The sequence below is a fragment of the Bubalus bubalis genome, chromosome 1 (assembly GCF_019923935.1).
Source record: "Bubalus bubalis isolate 160015118507 breed Murrah chromosome 1, NDDB_SH_1, whole genome shotgun sequence".
NCBI lineage: Eukaryota > Metazoa > Chordata > Mammalia > Artiodactyla > Bovidae > Bubalus > Bubalus bubalis.
The window spans coordinates 185,203,839-185,224,193 of NC_059157.1; the positions used below are offsets into that span (position 1 = coordinate 185,203,839).

The 20,355-nt window shown below is 45.3% G+C and overlaps 1 protein-coding gene across 1 annotated transcript in view; it reads right to left on the reverse strand.

Annotated features, from left to right (window-relative positions):
* DSCAM (DS cell adhesion molecule) overlaps window positions 1-20,355 on the reverse strand; it is a 283,047-nt gene that overhangs the window by 123,409 nt on the left and 139,283 nt on the right. Inside the window, exon 9 of the mRNA XM_045165314.1 lies at window positions 14,472-14,542. Coding sequence (XP_045021249.1) covers window positions 14,472-14,542 — 71 coding nt within the window. The remainder of the gene's footprint in view (window positions 1-14,471; window positions 14,543-20,355) is intronic.

Here is a 20,355-nt window from a genome sequence, read left to right on the forward strand (position 1 = left end):
CTTCCCTGGTAGCTCAGATGGTAAAGAATCTGCCTGCAATGTGGGAGATCTGGCTTCCATCCCTAAGTTGCGAACATCCCCTTGAGGAAGGCATCTGGCAACCCAGTCCAGTATTCTTGCCTGGAGAATCCCATGGACAGAGGAGCCTGGCGGGCTACAGTCCATGGGGTCACAAAAGAGTCAGATACTACTGAGTGACTAAGCACAGCACAGGAAGAAACATAGAAGAAAGAATCAGGTAGGGGTCCTGAAACACGTTTGAATCTGGGTTGCAAGATATTGGAGAAGACAGATTTATAAGAAGCCACTTTGATCATGCCCTCCTTCTCCCTTAACAGCAGTGCCTGCTGTTAAGTTCTGAGTCCCACGGCAGTGTTTCCAGACTAACATCCCCTGGATGTCCATTTCCCTTGGATCCTCAAGTGCTTAGGTAAGCATGGGGATCACAGCTCTCTTACACTTTCCCATCTCATGAAAGTCCCCATCAGAGAACGCATTTCTTCCTTTTTCTACTGTCAAAACTTGACTCATCCCATGGCCAACTCAACTTCTCACTCCTTGGGGAGCCTCCTGTGACTGCCTCCACCCAAGGAGTCCTCTCCATTCTCTGTCCTCCACTGGCACTCTCCCACCTACCATCAACATTGCATAAGGTGGCTCAGGTCGTAAAGAATCCTCTTGCAGTGTGGGAGACCCAGGTTTGATTCCTGGGTTGGGAAGATCCCTTGGAGAAGAAAATGGCAATTAACTCTACTATTCTTTCCTGGAGAATCCCATCGACAGAGGAGCCTGGTGGGCTACATTCCATGGGGTCACAAAGAGTTGGACACAACTAAGCAACTGACACTTTTCACTTCATCCACCATCAACTCGTAACCACAATGGTGTGATCACTCACCTAGAGCCAGACATCTTGGAGTGAAAAGTCAAGTGGGCCTTAGGAAAAATCACTATGAACAAAGCTAGATGGAATTCCAGCTAAGCTATTTCAAATCCTAAAAGATGATGCTTTTATTTTATTTTAATTTAATTTTATTTTTAAACCTGAAACACTGTATTAGTTTTGCCAAACATCAAAACGAATCCGCCACAGGTATACATGTGTTCCCCATCCTGAACCCTCCTCCCTCCTCCCTCCCCACACCATCCCTCTGGGTCATCCCAGTGCACCAGCCCCAAGCATCCAGTATCGTGCATTGAACCTGGACTGGCAACTCGTTTCATACATGATATTACACATGTGTCAATGCCATTCTCCCAAATCTTCCCACCCTCTCCCTCTCCCACAGAGTCCATTAGACTGTTCTATACATCAGTGTCTCTTTTGCTGTCTCGTACACAGGGTTATTGTTACCATGTTTCTAAATTCCATATATATGCGTTAGTATACTGTATTGGTGTTTTTCTTTCTGGCTTACTTCACTCTGTATAATAGGCTCCAGTTTCATCCACCTCATTAGAACTGATTCAAATGTGTTCTTTTTAATGGCTGAGTAGTACTCCATTGTGTATATGTACCACAGCTTTCTTATCCATTCATCTGCTGATGGACATCTAGGTTGCTTCCATGTCCTGGCTATTATAAACAGCGCTGCGATGAACATTGGGGTACACGTGTCTCTTTCCCTTCTGGTTTCCTCAGTGTGTATGCCCAGCAGTGGGATTGCTGGATCATAAGGCAGTTCTATTTTCTGTTTTTTAAGGAATCTCCACACTGTTCTCCATAGTGGCTGTACTAGTTTGCATTCCCACCAACAGTGTAAGAGGGTTCCTTTTTCTCTGCACCCTCTCCAGCATTTATTGCTTGTAGTCTTGGATCGCAGCCATTCTGACTGGTGTGAAATGGTATCTCATAGTGGTTTTGATTTGCATTTCTCTGATAATGAGTGATGTTGAGCATCTTTTCATGTGTTTGTTAGCCATCTGTATGTCTTCTTTGGAGAAATGTCTATTTAGTTCTTTGGCCCATTTTTTGATTGGGTCATTTATTTTTCTGGAGTTGAGGTGTAGGAGTTGCTTGTATATTTTTGAGATTAGTTGTTTGTCAGTTGCTTCATTTGCTATTATTTTCTCCCATTCTGAAGGCTGCCTTTTCACCTTGCTAATAGTTTCCTTTGATGTGCAGAAGCTTTTAAGTTAAGATGATGCTTTTAAAGTACTGCACTCAATATGCTAGCAAATTTAGAAAACTCAGTGGTGGCCACAGGACTGGAAAAGGTCAGTTTTCATTCCAATTCCAAAGAAGGGCAATGCCAAAAAATGTTCAAACTACAACACAATTGCATTCATTTCATATGCTATCAAAGTTATTCTCAAAATTTGCCAAGCTAGGCTTCAACAGTATGTGAACTGAGAACTTCCAAATATTCAAGTTGGATTTAGAAAAGGCAGAGAAACCAGAGATCAAATTGCCAACATCCATTGGATGGTAGAAAAAGCAAGACAATTCCAGAAAAACATCTCCTTCTGCTTCACTGACTATGCTAAAGTCTTTGACTGTGTATATCACAACAAGCTGTGGAAAATTCTTATGAGATGGGAATATAAGACATCTTACCTGCCTCCTGTGAAACCTGCATGCAGGTCAAGAAACAACAGTTAGGACCAGGCATGGAACAACAGACTGGTTGCAAATTGGGAAAGAGTATGTCAAGAGTGTATATCGCCATCCTCCTTATTTAACTTGTATGCAGAGTTCAGTTCAGTTCAGTCACTCATTCGTGTCCAACTTTTTGCGACTCCATGGACTGCAGCATACCACGCCTCCCTGCCCATCACCAACTCCTGGAGTTTGCTCAGACTCATGTCCATCAAGATGGTGATGCCATCTAACCATCTCATCCTTGTTCCCTTCTCTTCCTGCCTTAAATCATTCCCAGCATCAGGGTCTTTTCCAATGAGTCAGCTCTTCATCAATACTTTGGTGGCCAAAGTATTGGAGCTTCAGCATCAGTCTTTCCAATGAATTATCAGGACTAATTTCCTTCAGTATGGACTGGTTGGATCTCCTTGCAGTCCAAGGGACTCTCAAGAGTCTTTTCCAACACCACACTTCAAAAGCATCAATTCATCAGCACTCAGGTTTCTTTACGGTCCAACTCTCACATCCATACATGACTATTGGAAAAACCATAGTTTTGACTAGACAGATATGCAGAGTACATTATGTGAAATGCTGAGCTGGATGAAGCATAAGCTGGAATCAAGATTGCTTGGAAAAAAATCAAAAATCAATCTCAGATATGCAGATGACACTACCCTTATGGCAGAAAGTGAAGAGAAACTAAAGAGCCTCTTGATGAATGTGAAAGAGGAGAGTGAAAAAGCTGGCTTAAAACTCAACATTCAAAAAACTAAGATCATGGCATCTGGTCCCATCATTTCATGGCAAACAGATGTGGAAACAATGGAAGTAGTAACAGACTTTACTTTCTTAGGCTCCACAATCACTGTAGATGGTGACTGCAGCCATGAAATCAAAAGACACTTACTTGCTCCTTGGAAGAAAAGCTATGAAAAACCTAGATAGCATATTAAAAAGCAGAGACATTCCTCTGCTGACAAAGGTCCCATAGTCAAAACTATGGTGTGCTGCAGTCCATGGGGTCACCAAGAGTCAGACAGGACTGAGTGACTGAACAACAACAGCCATCAACTCAGCAAGAACTGACCACCTCCATCTCCTCTTATGGTCACCCGGAACATATCAAATATCTGGATTCCAAGAACTTGGCTGCAAGCACCAAGAGCACAAATATTCCTAAAAAAACATTTGAAATCCGATCCACTGCCCTGGCCATATCAGAAGTTCAGCACAGTGGCCATCCTCAAAAAGTGTTATTGTAGATAAAGAAGAGGCTGGTTCTGAGCATTTGTTGTTCAGTCACTCAGTCATGTGACTCTTTGCAGCCCCATGGACTGCAGCACGCCAGGTTTCCCTGTCCTTCAACCATCTCCCAGAGTTTGCCCAAATTCATGTCCATCAAGTCATTGATGCCATCCAACCATCTCATCCTCTGTCACCCCCTTCTTCTCCTGCCCTCAATCTTTCCTAGCATTAGGGTCTTTCCCAATGAGTCAGCTCTTCACCATCAACTGGCCAAAGTATTGAAACTTCAGCTTCAGCATCAGTCCTTCCAATGAAGATTCAGAGTTGATTTCCTTTAGGATTGACTGATTTGATCACCTGAGCATTTATGAGGTCTAAAAAAGTGATGGGTAAGAATGACCTTAGGTGAAGGTTTATATCTTACTGAATATAAGTAAGTGGTGGAAATGAGGAGGGCATAAAGGCAGAGGAGGTGCTTAGACACCAGACCCATGACACAAAGGCCTGGGTCAGCCAGTTCAGAGGGAATTCTTAGGCAGTGTGTCCAAGTCTGGACACAGGGGTGCAAGTTGAGACCTGGCTTCCATGCTGATACTTAACATGGTGGCCAATCCATCAAGATGGGAGAGCCAGACAAGATTTGAAGGAATGTGAAAGTGTAAGTTGCTCAGTCATGTCCCACTCTTTGTGAATCCATGGACTGTAGCCCACCAGGCTCCTCTGTCCATGGAATCCTCCAGGCAAGGATACTGGAGTGGGGTGTCTTTTCCTTCTCCCGGGGATCTTCCCAACCCAGAGATTGAACCTGGGTCTCCCGCATTGCAGGCAGATTATTTACCATCTGAGCAGGATTTGGAGGGGTCCATGCCATTTCCTAGGCCATATCAGGGAAGAAAATAGCTTCTGAAGAGCTAATTTATCTGGAAAATGTTGTCAATTTTTGTTTCCTGCTTAAAATAAGGATTCCAGAAGTGCTCTTCACTTGTCAGCCAGCCGGTGGGTTACACAAGTTTATAAGGATCCTTGAAGACAGGCCAGTGGATTTATAGCAAACCTCTCCTGGTAACCAGCCCTCTCAGTGGAAGACTTTAGAAAATAAGTGATTGGAACAAACAAACAAACAAACAACCTAAAGCGAAGGAGGGCTCCCTTCACCCCATAATCAAGAATTCAGGAATCTGAGTGTCTCTGCAGGCAGGAAGATGCTGCTGTTTACAGATGGCTTTGACGTGTGACTGTGTCCTGGCTTTATGTTGGCTCAAATCCCTTTGAATGCACTGCAATTCCAAAAGAAGGTTTTAGCTGTCCACTGCTGTTTCTCTTGTGAGAACTCATTATTTTTCTGTGTTGAATTTTCCCCTTCCTTTCCTTCACCTTTGCATAAGGAACCATCCAGACCTCTTTTCATTTGTCTCATTTATCTGCCTTCTGTGGCACGCTCTCTCCCCTTCCAGTCTTGACAGTTTTTTTTTCCTCCTGTGGTCTCCCTAAACAGCCTTCTTTCATCTTTCCAGGAGCCCTTTCTCCAGCCTCCAAATCCCTCCCAACCCCCACTTCCTTTAAGAAACTGTCTCTTTTGATCTCCATGACAACAGGAGCCCTGTGTCAATTTATTCCTGTGGTTTGCAAGTGCCTGTATTTTACGTGTCCACCGGAATCAGCCTGCAAGCTGCCTGTGGCAGAGTTGCCGCTCCTTACAGAGATGGGAAAATCAGGGATGAGCAAACGCTCACAGCACCACCAGCATGGATGTGACAGATTAGAAGTGGCATCTCAGGCTCAGAAAACCACCGACCAGATCCTGTTTCCAGCACGCTCCCCTCCACCTGCTCACTGCTGGTGGGTGAGTGGACCATCCTGGATGTCAAGATTCAGCTTCTGGCCTGGGGAGCCCGAGGCCTCCACTGCAGAATCCCACACTTGGAATACTACATCAAGCCAGCATGTCGAGTGACTCAGTTGAAACATGATTGAAAACATTTCCTTCAGCTTCCTGCAGATTCACTTACAATGTTACCTGTCCTCATTTCCCTTTTATTACAGAGGTGGAGACAGTCTTTCATCTCCATGTGCTACCTCCAGTCCCTCTCACTGCTCCTCAATATAAACAGCATAAATTCCATAACTTGCTCAGTGAATGCATGCATTAAATGTAACCACCAGGAGCTGGCGTCTCTTCTGTACAAGGCACCATGGGTAGGAGAGGCGCACAGTGAATTGTGATTAAAAGGGAGAGTGACGCTGGCAGCACTGAAGGCTGGCACAGGAGGCTGTTGGCACAGAAGGGAAAAGTGAGAGGTGCCTTTTCCCAATGGGAGCAGGAGGATTCCCAAGAAGGGGGCAGTGGACCCGGCTGTGCCTGGTGAGGATACAAGAAATGACCCAGGGACGGAGGGTGGGGAACTTCAGGGAGGGGTCCGCAGGAATTTTGGGGGGATTGGGGGGAATGGTAGGAATGTGGGGAAGCTAGGGAAAAGCTGGGACCCCACCCAGACCTGCTGATGTCAGAAACACTTACTGCAAGGAGGTGGCTACCGGTCTCTGTGTAACAAGCCCGCCCCAGGGTTCTGAGCATGCTCAAATCTGAGAACCCCTGTTGTCATCACTAGAAAACCATGAAATGGTTTAGGACTGGCCTTGCTTGGAATGGACTATTTAGTTAAGAACCAACAGCTGTGCATTCCCCAGTTTTTCAGATCCCCAAGAACCCTCTTTTTGGCCTCTGCAGAACAGAAGGGAATGAATGCAATTAGGACTGTAAGCCTTTTTTGGTCTTAGAAGTCAGAGGGCAGCAAAGGGACTGCTTCACAGGGTGGGCAGGATGGAGGGGGAATAGATGCTTCATCAGCCAGAGCCCTGCTGGGGCTCTGCTGGCCCCATCGACTGGAGTATTCATTGTCTTCTACAAGGGATGTGTGTGGCCAGGCAGCTCCCCCTTCAATGTTACTGCTCATTGAGGAACAGGTAAAGAACAAGCGGCCACATGGTGTGAAATAAAAATTGGAGGTGTGATCTGACAATGAGACACCCTTTGGACAGCAAGGAGATCAAACCAGTCAATCCTAAAGGAAATCAACCCTGAATATTCATTGGAAGGACTGATGCTGAAGCTAAGCTCCAATACTTTGGCCACCTGATGTGAAAAACTGACTCATTGGAAAAGACCCTGAATCTGGGAAAGATAGAAGGCAGGAGGAGAGGGGGATGACAGAGAATGAGATGGTTGGATGGTATCACTGACTCAATGGACATGAGTTTGAGCAAATTCCAGGAGATGGTGATGGACAGGGAAGCCTGGGGTGCTTCAGTCCATGGGGATGCAAAGAGTCAGACACAACTTAGCAAACAACAATTGAACAACAAAAACAACAGACAAAGGAGCTCAAGAAGTAACCATGAATGACAAAGTGTTTGAACTGTGTAGCATCTGGAGAGGCCAAGAACTTGGCCTTGGAGCTGATGGTCACTGTAGGCTGGTCAGACTTGGCAGCCAAGTAGGAGATGGCAACCAAGGGTGTGCTTGGAACACAAATGCAGAATTTTAGAAACAGGTTTGGAGAATGTTGTGGGATGAACTTGAGGTTAACTACTGCACACCAGGACCTATTTATTCTATTTCTAAACTTAAGGGTGGTTCCCATCTCATTCATTCGTTCACACATGCATTCAGTCATCCCACCAACAAACAACTGTTGAGTAACTACTCTTGCTAGACCCCTCCTTTTTTTGAATTCTGCTGTCCTTTGCAAATCTCACTCTCTGGGAGCTATATAGAGTATTTCTCACCAGCAGGAGGAGAAGGGGATGACAGAGGATGAGATGGCTGGATGGCATCACTGACTCGATGGACGTGAGTCTGGGTGAACTCCGGGAGCTGGTGATGGACAGGGAGGCCTGGCGTGCTGTGATTCATAGGATTGCAAAGAGTCGGACATGACTGAGCAACTGAACTGAACTGATATAAGTTTATCCAGTGGTTTCTGCTGATGGTCTAACAGAGGAATTCACAGCACATGTGCAGACCAGGATCAGTTTGTATCTACCAGCTCTGAGGTCTCCAGGAATAACCTCCACCTAACATCAGGGTCTCTAGATGCCCTGTATCCTTCCTAAGGGTCTATGTCCAACTCAAGCAGCTGCTGAGGAGGGGGCAGTGGCCTCTGAAGCTCAGCAAAGCTAGAGAAGACTTCTGAGACATGAACTATGCCAGAAGGGTGATGGCTAAGTGTTCCAGAGCCTGGCAGTGGAGTCAGCCAGAGAGAACTGGCAGGGACAGGGGAGATGCCCTGAGTTCAGACCAGGGAGAGAATGAGGAGGACAATGTGGAAGTTTCTGTGGGGAAATGAAGGGCATAGCCAAGGCCCAGCCAGGAAAGAATTCATTTAGTGACTGACTTAGACAGTGTATTTAAAAGCAGAGACATCACATTGCCAGTGAAGGTTCATACAGTCAAAGCTATGGTTTCTCCAGTAGTAATGTATGGCTGTGAGAGTTGGACCATAAAGAAAGCTGAGGACTAAAGAATTGATACTTTCAAACTGTGGTGCTGGAGAAGACTCTTGAGAGTCCCTTGGACTGCAAGGAGATCGAACCAGTCAATCCTAAAGAAAATCAACCCTGAATATTCATTGGAAGGACTGATGCTGAAGCTGAAGCTCCAAAACTTTGGCCACTTGATGGTGAAGAGCTGACTCATTGGAAAAGACCCTGATGCTAGGAAAGACTGAGGAGGAGAAGGGGTGACAGAGGACAAGATGGTTGGATGGCATCATTGGCTCAATGGACATGAGTTTGAGCAAACTCTGCGAGATAGTGAAAGACAGGGAAGCCTGGCATGCTGTAGTCCATGGGGTTGCAAAGAGTTGGACATGACTGAGTGACTGAACGACAACCAAAAAATTGTTATTAGAAAGGACTGTGCTGTCCAGAGCACCAGAGGGGCCAGCGTCCAGGGTAGAGCAAAAATCAGGGTTGTTATTCAAAAGACCAGCCTGCATATCCTAAAATGCTCTTCTGGCCTTCATCCTTCATGGCTGTCAAGGCAGCACAGAATGATGATTACAGATAAGGCTTCAATGTGCTGTTGTTTATCTGTCTATGACATAATGAAAAGGAGACACAGATTGGACCTAATGGAAGGGTTCAAGCTTCAGCAATGACAAATCAAGTTACTTGTTCAAGATCATTTCTACTAAATGTGGAGATGGGAATAATATCTAATTATTTTGAAGTCTAATCTAGTGCTTTTCATGCTGTATCAGAATATTCTTATTATCTGTAATTTACCTGCCATAGATACATTTAACCCAATGCTAATCTTATTTTATACGTAATGTAATAAAATCCTGTCCAGTTATATTTTTACATATGCTCTTTATTTTCACATGCATGCAAGTTGCTTCAGTCATGTCCAACTCTTCGTGATTCATGGACTGTAGCCTGCCAGGCTCCTCTGTCCACAGGATTCTGCAGGTAGGAATACTGGAATGGGTTGCCGTTTCCTACTCCAGGGGATCTTCTCAAGCTAGGAATTGAACCCACATCTCCTGTGTCTCCTGCATTGGCAGGTGGGTTCTTTACCACTACTGGCACCTGGGAAGCCTTATTTTCACTGCAAATATTAAATATTCACACATGCATGACACCAAGGTCTCATTGGTAACATGCCTAGGGTACTCAACAGACAATCAAATAAATTTTAATATTATCCTTCATAAACAATTTTTACCTTAATGTCCAAACTTTGGAAGCCAATCCACTTGTAAAATGTGATGCTGATATAAATAAAGACCTATGACCGGTCACCAGTTAATATCCAAAATTCTCTTTTGATTTCAACCTCGATGTTCCTATTTACTACTCTTAATTGCATTTCTGATAATACATTCCAACAATCAATGCACAAATATCACCCTTACCTCCAAGTTTATTGTGACCTAACAGTCAGTAACTTGTTTATGAGCTAACTGTTCTGAAACAGAACAAGGAAAGTGTCTGTCCTTAGGTCTCTTGTACTATGCCAGGTTCATCCAGGCTCCAAGTGAAACCTTCAGAAGACACCATCTGAAAGGACTGCCCGCTGATGAATGGAGTTGGCCCTGATCTCAGCCCTTGGTTCAAGTTCAGCTGATGTCCTGTCAGGGCAAATGAGCCGAGAGGGCTGGCCTTTTCACTGGGATTGGACAGAGACAAGCCTCCTGGGCTGTGAATCAGCCAACCTGTCTTCCCAGCATGCTCAGGTGTGGGCTGGTATCCCACACTCTTGGCGGCTCAGCAGCCTTTGTGAAGCTGGCCAGCCTCTGCTCACTGCCCTTTGAGGCTGGGCACTAAGAGGATCCCCTGCTTAGGCTGGGAGGCCAGCCAGGACCCTTGGGGCAGGCAGGTTGGCAGCTCTGTTTTGGGGTAGAGAATTGAGTTCCAGGAAAAGACCAATCATATGGCTAAACCAAGAGGGCTGATCCAGTGGGGAGGTGGGGAGAGGGGCAGAGTATACCCCAAATAAAGCAAATAAGCAATGAGTGGTTTTGTGAAGGGCATCTGTATATTTTATACATGTGCAAAAAAGTAAGATGTTAACTTAGTCATGTAGGCTTTTTAGGGCATCCAGAGTTTTCCAAAGGAAAGAGACCCCCTCCTGACATGCATATTTTAACGTGAAGGTGAACAATGAGAAGTCCATGTGTTTACTTAACAAATATTTACTGTGCTGCTGCTGGAAACATAAAGAACAACAAAACATGCCCTCTCCCCTCACAGAGCCTATGGTCTAGTTAATTGTAAGAGATTGCGAGAATAGCCCTATGTTATGCGGATGATCAAGACATTTTGAAATCGGTTTGGATTTTTCTTCTCTCATTATAGGGGAAGAGGTTAAACTTATCAATGTGAGAAGGGCTAACAATTCCTTAAATATTTGTCAGGCATGTTGGTCATTGGGATTTTTAATAAAAATGCTGAAAATCCAACTCTAGAACCAATTGATTACTTCATAAAAGAAATGCAAATTTTGTAATTTTTCACAGCCTAAGGAGAGAGTTAAAAATTAAAGTGAGGGCTTAAAAATTAAGTAAAACTAATTCCAAGGCAGCTCTTGAACTTCCTCTGACTGCGGAAGCAAGGAGGTCGACTTAATGCCCAGTTATGTCAAGGTTAATTTTACAATTTGGAAAGAAAGTGGTAGTAGGTAAAAGTGGACAGGTTACTTTATTTCCTTTAACTTTACTGGGGCTAGTTACATTTATAACATGAGGCTGGAAGGTGCTGAAACGTTTGTTGAACCTTTCCATGCACAAGCACAATCTTGGCATTTTACATACATTAGCACATCTATAGTTTATAAGCCCAGCCAGCAAAGTCAGAGAGCCAAGACAGGGGTGGGGGGTAAAGTGGGGGGGTTGGGGGGGCTCCACTGGACAGTCAGGAGCCCTCAGATCTTGGGAAATTCCCTGCCACCTTGGGTATGTGCTCAGTCACTCAGTTGTATCTGACTCTTTGTGACCCCGTGGACTGTAGCTCACCAGGCTCCTCTGTCCATGGGATTCTCTAGGCAAGAATACTGGAGTGGGTTGCCATTTCTTTCTCCAGGGGATCTTCCTGACCCAGGGATCAAATGGGTGTCTCTTGCATCTCCTGCATTGGCAGGCAGATTCTTTACTGCTGCACTGGATGTAGAAGTCAAGTGGCATCTGCTGTTTATTATAGCGCTGCTATGAAGGTCATTGGCAATAAGGCAATTTTGTTTTTAAATGACAAACTAAGCCATTTCCCCCTGTAAGAGTTCATCTCTGAAATATAGACTAGGTTGTAATGATGCCTTGATTTGTTGGAATTAGGGAGATAAGGCACTCTATAGAGTTAAAAGTATTTTTCAGATTGTTGCTGTTGTTTGGTCGCTAAGTTGTATCCAACTCTTTGCATCCCCATGGAGTGGAGCCTGGCAGGTTCCTCTGTCCATGGGATTTTCTTCATCTTCCATCATACAGACAAGTTCTTGGGCATCTTCCTGTGTGCTTACCATTGACCTTCAGGAGGTTTAATGTCTAAACTGGATATATTCCTCCCTAAAGCCTAGAGCTGTTCTTTCCTCTGAGCAACTAGCACATCTTCAGCTAATACAATGTCTCTCTTTTTCTTTCCTTCCTTCTTTCTCCTCCTTTCCAGTTAGCCTCTTTTATTAAGATTTTTTTTTCTTTTTTGATGTGGACCATTTTAAAAGTCTTTTTAAAATTTCTTACAATGTTGTTTCTGTTTTTTAAGCTTTGGTTTTTTGGCTGTGCAGCATATGGGATCTCAGCTCCCTGAGCAGCAATTGAACCGGTAGGTGGGTACCCCCTGCATTGGAAGGTGAAGTCTTAACCACAGGACTGCCAGGGGAAGTCCCTCCTATCAGCCTCTTTACACAAAATGTAAATCTGGAGCCTTGATACCATAAAATCAAGGCTTATTTTATGCAACACATGGTACTTTGGATCACTTAGTATCACCTACAGTTAGATTGAATTGGTGACGCACTTGCATGACACAATCAGGCCAGTGTGAAATGACAGCTCCGCGGGCAGCCCCTCCTCCACTCAGTGGTTCAATCACCACGGCTCTGTCTGCAGCCCGCCACCCTGGACTAAATCAAGGTTCCATGAATAGGACAGTGCGGCTGATTTCATCTAATGCAGGCAAGGCCTCCTTTCAAAAGCCCACAACTCGTTCATCCTTTTGACATTCAGAAGACATTTAACTGCAATCTACTGACTTTTCCTGCTGCTTCTCTATAGAGACAGAAGGGATACAATATCTTTTCAAGCCTCTGAAGTTTCTATTTTTAGTTATAAGAGTTCTGGGGACAGACACTTCTCTCCTGCAGGACAGAGAAAGCTCTAGGGCCCGCTGTAATAGCTGGTCTTTTCAGTGGCAAAATGCAAGAGAATGCGGCGGGCTGGTGGGGGAAAGTTCCCAGGCTTGAACGCAAGACAGAGTGAGTCAGCATTCGCTTTGCAGCAGGGCCAGGCTGTGTGGGGGGCTGGGGCCTGCTGAGCGCCTTTCATCACAAGGCGAGTGATGCTCCGGCTGGCGGATGTCCTCACAAAGACCCTCAGCCCCCTCCCACCCGGCTCGGCCTGCCCTGTCTGAGCAGTTGAACAGTGTGCTGCCCACAGGGATGACAGCTCAGTGGCCAAGACTGTAAAAAGCCCACACAAAGGGGCTGGCCCCACTGATGTGTGTTTCCATCCAAGGTGGTGCCCATCCCAGCCACGAAAATCCTTTATTAGTAGTAGTATTATAGAGGCTAGTCATTTGATGAAACAGCTGATGCTAGAAGAAAAGAAAAAGAAACACAGTAAGAGGTGCAATGGATGAGGTTTTTCAGGGGGACGAGAGGTGTGTGGGTTAAAGACCTCACTGCGGCTCTTACCTTCGTTAAGGGAGAACACAGTCAAGAGGGTGAGGAAAGCGGGAAGAAGCAAATGAGAAAAGTGCAAAGTGCAACACCAGAAACCAGAAGCGGAAAAGGAAGTGTGGCTTTGCAGACTTTCTGACCCAGTCACGGCATTCTAGATAAAGTGGAATCGGAAGGAAGGTGGTCAGCTCCAAGGTCACACGGAGGGCATGACTAATTAACCAAGCCCCCTAAATGACTGTAGGCTCCCAGGGGCAGCGTTGCCAGCATGCTAGTTTGTGATGAGTTCAGGCCAGAATCTCGGTCAATGCTGCTTCCTTCAATGAGAGTTTGGCTGTGAAAACCACGTATGCCGGAGTTAGCGGCATGCCGAGTGGTGTGGTTGTTTGCACTGTGGCCCGGACTTTCCGTCCCAGCAGCTGGCAATGAGCTCACTGGCAGGCAGTCGATATCTGCTGGCCATGCCGGGGGACCACTGCCTCAGACGTCAGCTGGCCCAGCGCTCCCCTCCCTGGGCATGCTTGAGGCCACAGCCAGCTAGGGGCACAACCAGGACCGCTCTCCTCTTTGCCACTTGGCAAACTGTCTACCACACAGTCTGTGATTTGGCATTTAGGAAGAGGAATTAGGAAATGTTTCCACTGGGATGAATTTCATGAGTGTGGTCATGCCTGTTTTCGATTTGCATGAAGACCAGCACTCAGGATCCAATCACGATTCAGAGACTGAAAACATGGTCCAACAACTATAATCTGTAGATACAGAATCTGCCATAAATCCAAAGATTGGATTTTAGCAAAAAAGGTATTTAGTCTAATTTTGCAAAACAAAAGTTTCCTACATGTGAGTGAATCACTTGCTGTACACCGGAAATGGACACCACATTATAAATCAACTATGCGTGCATGCTCATTGCTTCAGGCATGTCTGACTCTTTGTGATCCCATGGACTGTAGCCCACCAGGCTCCTCTGTCCATGGGATTCTCCAGGCAAGAATACTGGAGTGGGTTGCCATACCCCACTCCAGGGGATCTTTCCAATCCAGGGATCGAACCCATGTCTTCTACATCGCAAGTGGATTCTTTACTGCTGAGCCACCGGGAAAGCCCAGGAAATCAACCATACTCCAATATAAAATAAAAGTTAAAAACGTGTGCATGCCTTGGCATCATAATACTTAATGTGAGTGAAGGGTCCCCCCCCACCCCCATGGAGAAAGTGCCAGGAGGATGCGTGCTTGTTGGGTTTACCTTCCAGGTGACCCTGATGCTCTGGGAAGAGATGGGCTCCAGGTGGACTTCCTGAGGTGGGCCGTCAGGAGCTGGAAAGACCAAAACCCACAGGTCAGTTAGAGATGGGTTCCGGCGTGGACTGAAACCCACGTAACAGGACTCAGGGCCAGAAGAAGCCCCACAGCAGCTTTCGTGGGGAAATCAATTTTGCTGAATCACTGTGCACAACAGTCACCCCGTGCTCACTTGCTTCTAGAAAAAGTGAATTTTGACACACATCTTTGTATTCTTCCTCACCTCGTCTTTGACGACTTGATGAATAAACCATAAGTTAATACACTAGTAAAACAGAAAGTGGTGAAACATTTCTTTGATCAAAGTCTATAGTGGCTATGAAGATCCCTCTGGTTCTTTTGGAGACTCTGTTTAGTGATGCGCATTGGAGCACCTCAGGAGACTCAAACTACCTGGGGAGGGAAAAAAAGGATTCTTCTGCCTCTGATTCTCTTTGATGGTTTTAGTTCTCCACTCTTTCCAAGAGAAAACCTACTAACCTGGGGCAGTAGCCACAGAGGGCAGATTAGAGTGAAAGAAAAAAAAAAAAAAAAAGCACGCAATTCACACCAACCTATATCCAGTGGTTATAGGGGTGCCAATTGCCTGCCATGCACAGTCGATCACTCTCTACTAGGAATCTACCCTGCATTACATACACAGTGTAAAGCTTAGAGGAGACGGCCTTGTCCAGCAGGAGTTTACAGTCTGATCAGAACAATGGGCTGAGCACATGGAAGCTGAGGTTATAACACAGCACATACTCAAGTGTCTTCAGAGAAGTGGAAGCAAAAGGGAACCCAGGGGTCAGCAGGGAGAGACCCCACTGGGTGACCACATATTGTTGGGAAGATAGCTTTACAACCACTGCTGAGCTGAACGGGCCATTTCTGTGGATGTGGAGATGCCAGTTTGCAGAAAAGTGAGGAGCACTGGGAGATGAGAAATCAAAAATAGGGAACAGAAACAAGACTGAAGGTTTGGAAAGAAGAGGAAGGGGAAAGAATAAAGTCATCTTGGTGGAAACATGTTTTCCATTTAACCGAGAAAGAAGTTTTGAGTGATGTCACAATGCAGCCGCTAAGTTGATGGGCGCTGGAATCTTTCTGCCTGAGTTCAAATTCTGGCTCCCTTGCTTAGTAACTTGGAGGTGTTTTGCAGGTGACAATTTTTCTGCACCTCGGTTTTCTTCTCCATATAATGGGATGATAGAATGTATGTCTGGGTTATGATGCTTAGAACATACAAGCAGTAATGATGATTATTCTCACTGGGTGTTTTTATGGAGCACATCAAAGGAGAAATTCAAATCGCAAAAAGGAAAGGTATACTTGAAAGAACAAGGTCCCAGGAGATTAGCAAGAGGACAGAGCAAGAGGGGAGGTGTTGGAGAGAGGGGGGCGTAAGGCAAGCACCTCTGGGATGAGAGGAAGAGAACCCAGTGGGCAGGGAAGAAGGGTGAGTGAACACCCAGGTATACTTGCTCCTTGAAGAAAGCAGGTTCAAATCCGATTGTCTCTCTTCTCATCAAAATCATAAGGTACAAAGTCAGGGGAAGAGTGGTGGGTGCCAGGAACACAATAGAGGCTTGGACTGTTGCAGTAGCCTGTGGAAAAGTGTGTACCCAGTGCCTGAGAGCACTGACCCACCAGTAGGGGCAATTTCACTGATGAGGATAATGTGCAATGGAACCATCACACCCTGTCTCAACTGAGGCTTTATGAGACCACTGATGCATGCAGGAGAAATGCCACTGGGGGAACTGGGGATAAACAGTGGCAACAGGTGGGAAGAAGTGGGTGCTGGGATTGTTACTAAGTTCCTGGGTGGTTCAGACAGTAAAGAATCTGCCTGCAATGCAGGAGACTCAGGAGTTCAATTCAACTAAATGTAGGTTCAATCACTGGGAGAAGGAAATAGCAACCCACTCCAATATTCTTGCTTGGGAAATTCCATGGACAGAGGAGCCTGGTGGGCTACAATCCATGGGGTTGCAAAGAGTCGGACACGACTGAATGACTAACACTTTCTTTCTCACTTTCATTCCACAGTCAGGGATGGCGGGACTAGGGGAGAATGTTAACCCAAGGGGGCAAAGAAAGGAAGCCAGTTTTCCAGGAAAGATGCTTCATTGCATGTTAGGAATATATATGTGAAGAGAAGAGGGGCTATTGTACGGAGGTGTCTGCTCAGCAGCTGGAAACATTTACAAGAAGCCGGTAGACATTTGGGCCTGCAGGCTGCTCCCTTCCGTTCGGAAGCTCTCCCAGGAATCTACTCACCAGGTCTCTGACCTCGCTGGGGACATAGCCTCTGTCCCTGAACCACCCCCTCCAGACCAGCAACGATGCCTGGCACCAGCTTTCCATTCTATTCCTACACATTAGTTCTGGTCTTCACTTTACCTCTTTAAAGGGGACGTGGCAGCCTTCAGAGCTTCAGACTTTTCGTCCCTCACATTAACTTTGCACATCTGTGTCCTGCCTTCCTTTGCAGTTTCCATGCACCCCCACTTCCCTGCACCCCGCGTCCCAGCCACGTCCACCTTCGCAGGGGAAACCTAAACACAACTGCCCCCCGGGCAGGTCGGAGCTGCCTTTTCCCTCCACCGGTTTCCTGCCTGGGCCTATGAGCACTCCTCTGGCTTGGGAACCTGTCACAGCAGGCTCGGGCGTGCATCTGCATATCAGTCTTTCCCTCTTTTCCTAACAGACTCAATCAAAGCTGTGTGGTCTTAGAAACCAAGTCTAGAGTGAGTCCTTGCTTTGATCAGTGCAGCGCTGTGTGGATGCTGAAACCCAGAGCACTCCTCTCTCTCCCTAGCAGGTCACGGGGACAGTGAGTTTTCTGGGGGTCCTGCAGCCTTTTGGATTTATTGATTCTTCAGTGCAAAGACAATGCTAATTTCTATACCCAGGGTGAGGGGCTTCCCATGTTGCACTAGTAGTAAAGAAAACCAGACCTTTCTGCAGGAATATATCCATATCAGAAGCAATGAAAGCACGTCGAAGAGATTTCTCTTAAACATGGAGAAGTTCTGTGATCAGCGAGAAGTACGTGGTGCATGCATAAAAATCCTTGAAAAAAATTAGTTTGAGGTCTGATGGCTACACTGAGGCTTGATTATTTTAATTTAATTGTGCAAAGTCAGACTGAACAAGAAGCCTGCTGGTTAGGAATCGGAGGCAGTGCCGAGTACCTCCCATTCTGGATTCTTTGTCCTTTATTGTAGCCTTTTCAAGGGGTTGGCTGGCAATAGTCAGCTGTCATTTTCTTGTTGAGATATATTCATAATCAAAAACAAAGTCACTAGGAGAGTGTTTAAAAATGCCCTTGATTCTATCAGAAAACTTTAAGTGTGAATGTGGGGCATTTTGCTTTTTCAGTCTGGTCTTGCATTTTAAGAAGGTCCCCTGTGAAGTGGTCTGGGGACATGGGATAATCCCTGTATCCAGGACAGATCCAACATTTTTTTTTAGCATGTGGGATCTTACTTCCCCGACCAGGGATTAAACCCACATCCCCTGCTTTGGAAGCATGGAGTCTTAACCACTGGACCACCAGGGACGTTTTATGTGTGTGTGTATATATGCTTGGTCTCTTGCCAGGCTCCTCTGTCCATGGGATTCTCTAGGAAAGAATACTGGAGTGGGTGGCCATTTCCTCCTCCATGGGATCTTCCTGACCCAGGGATCAAACCTGCATCTCTTTTACATCTCCTGCATTGGCAGGCAGGTTCTTTACCACTTGCATCAACTGGGAAGCCTGAAGTCCCAGAGACCTGACAGTTTATAAGAATACAAAGCCCTTTTGGCTTAGTCTATCAAGACTTCTGTGGTTTGTTAGTAATTTATTTATTAGTCCGCTTAGTCTCTGACGTGAAAGGATTCAGATCTCTCCTCTCTTAAAATACAGTCATAGGATCTATATTAAAGGCAGAGACTGAAAGAATTTTACACACATGAGAGCTTTGCCCAATATAATTAGGAAGAGCTTTTGTTTGGGTGCTGAATTTTCTACTTTAAGTTTCTAAAACATTCTAAGACAAGCCCTTTAAAAATGACATAAAAAATGGTGCTGGAGAAGAAAATGGCAACCCACTCCAGTATTCTTGCCTGGGAAATCCCACAGACAGAGGAGCCTGGTGGCCTACAGTCCACGGGGTCACAAAAGAGTCAGACAAGACTGAGTGACTAAACAACAAATAAATCAACTATGCTTCAATAAAATACAATTTTAAAAAATGATATAAAAAATTAGTCTGCTTCCAGAATTTTAGTGCTTTCCTTACAATGCCTAAGCTGTAATTTTTTTTTCATGGATCCTCATCTCATTGCAAAAGGACAACTTCATAAAATTAGAATCCAAGGCAGACCGAATTCCCAATGCTGACATGATTGAAGACTAACCATTAGGTATCCACTGCTTTAACTAAATTTGAAAATTGTGTCGACATTTAACATTTAAGAATTTATTTAACAGTCTTGAATTGAAATTGCACTAAAACTAGAATGGATAATTTTTTACTCTGTTTTTTTAAACCAGAATATTTACCTTATTCCTACAGGAAGAGCAGGCTAGAGGTAAGAACTACTGATGAATGTGATTTTCCGAAATATATAGTTGCTGCATTTTTTTTAAATAGAAACTGAAACTATTCAACTTGTAAAAGAGTAATAAATGAAGACTATATTTACAGTTCCTAATGTTTATTCTAGGCAAGGCTATGTCTTGCCTGCATGCTTAGTCCTGTCTGACTTGTGACTCCATGGACTGTAGCCCTCCAGGCTCCTTTGTCCATGGGATTTCTCAGGCAAAAATACTAGAGCGGATTGCCAATTCCTTTTCCAAGGGGTCTTCCCAACCCAGGGATCGAACCTGCGTTGCCAGCATCTCCTGCATTGCAGGAGGATTCTTTATTGCTGAGCCACAGGTAAAGCCCATGACAAGTACAAATTTCTGTGAAAAATGATAATTCTTTACCACTAGCGCCACCTAGGAAGCCCACTAATTCTGTTTGGCTGAAAATACAAGGTGGGCAGGCCCTTCCTAACTGTCAAACCCATGGTGGTCCCCGGTCGTCTCCGGTCTGGATGTCTGTTTTTGGTCCTTCCCACAAAGGCAGGACAAGCTGATTTGTTCATTGTTGTGTTTCGGATGCCCAGAACAGCACGTGGCACATAATACATGCTGAATGAATAATGATTTAAAGGAGTAAGCTATTTATTTGATAAATAGTCACTAAATTCATCCTCTTCCCATTTAGGTATCAACTGTTCTTCAATTTATTTGGTTCTTACTAAACTCTGTCTTGGTCTCCTATGCCCAGCAAAGAATGTTCTTTCTGCTTACCCAGCTACTTCTCTTTTTTTTTGGCCATACCAGGCAGCTTGAAGGATCTTAGTTTCTCTGCTAGGGATTGAACCTGTGCCCTGGAAATGAGTGTCCTTTCCTAACCTCTTGATGCCAGGGAATTCCCCAGGCTACTTCTGTCAGAGATGAGCATGTTGTTGTGGACTCTGTCATTGTGTCTCAGTCCTTCTTTGCCTATTTTTACACCCCGGTCTCTGCCCAGTTTTGGACCTGGCACATGGTAGACCCTTAGCAAATTCTCCAATGAGGAACCAGAGATAGAAGTTCAGGAGTGCCTCTCACCGGGTGACTCAGCCCAGCCCCTAAGCAAATAAGACCCAAGTCTCTGGATGAAGCCAGGAGACTGCTACGTGGAGAAGAAAATAATTTGACAGCAGAGGGGAGGCACTGTACTAGAGCATGACGCTTGACCTGCTTTTCAAGGGAGAGGACAGAAGAGGAAGCATAGACCTCAGGGGGCTCCAGACGCGGGCAG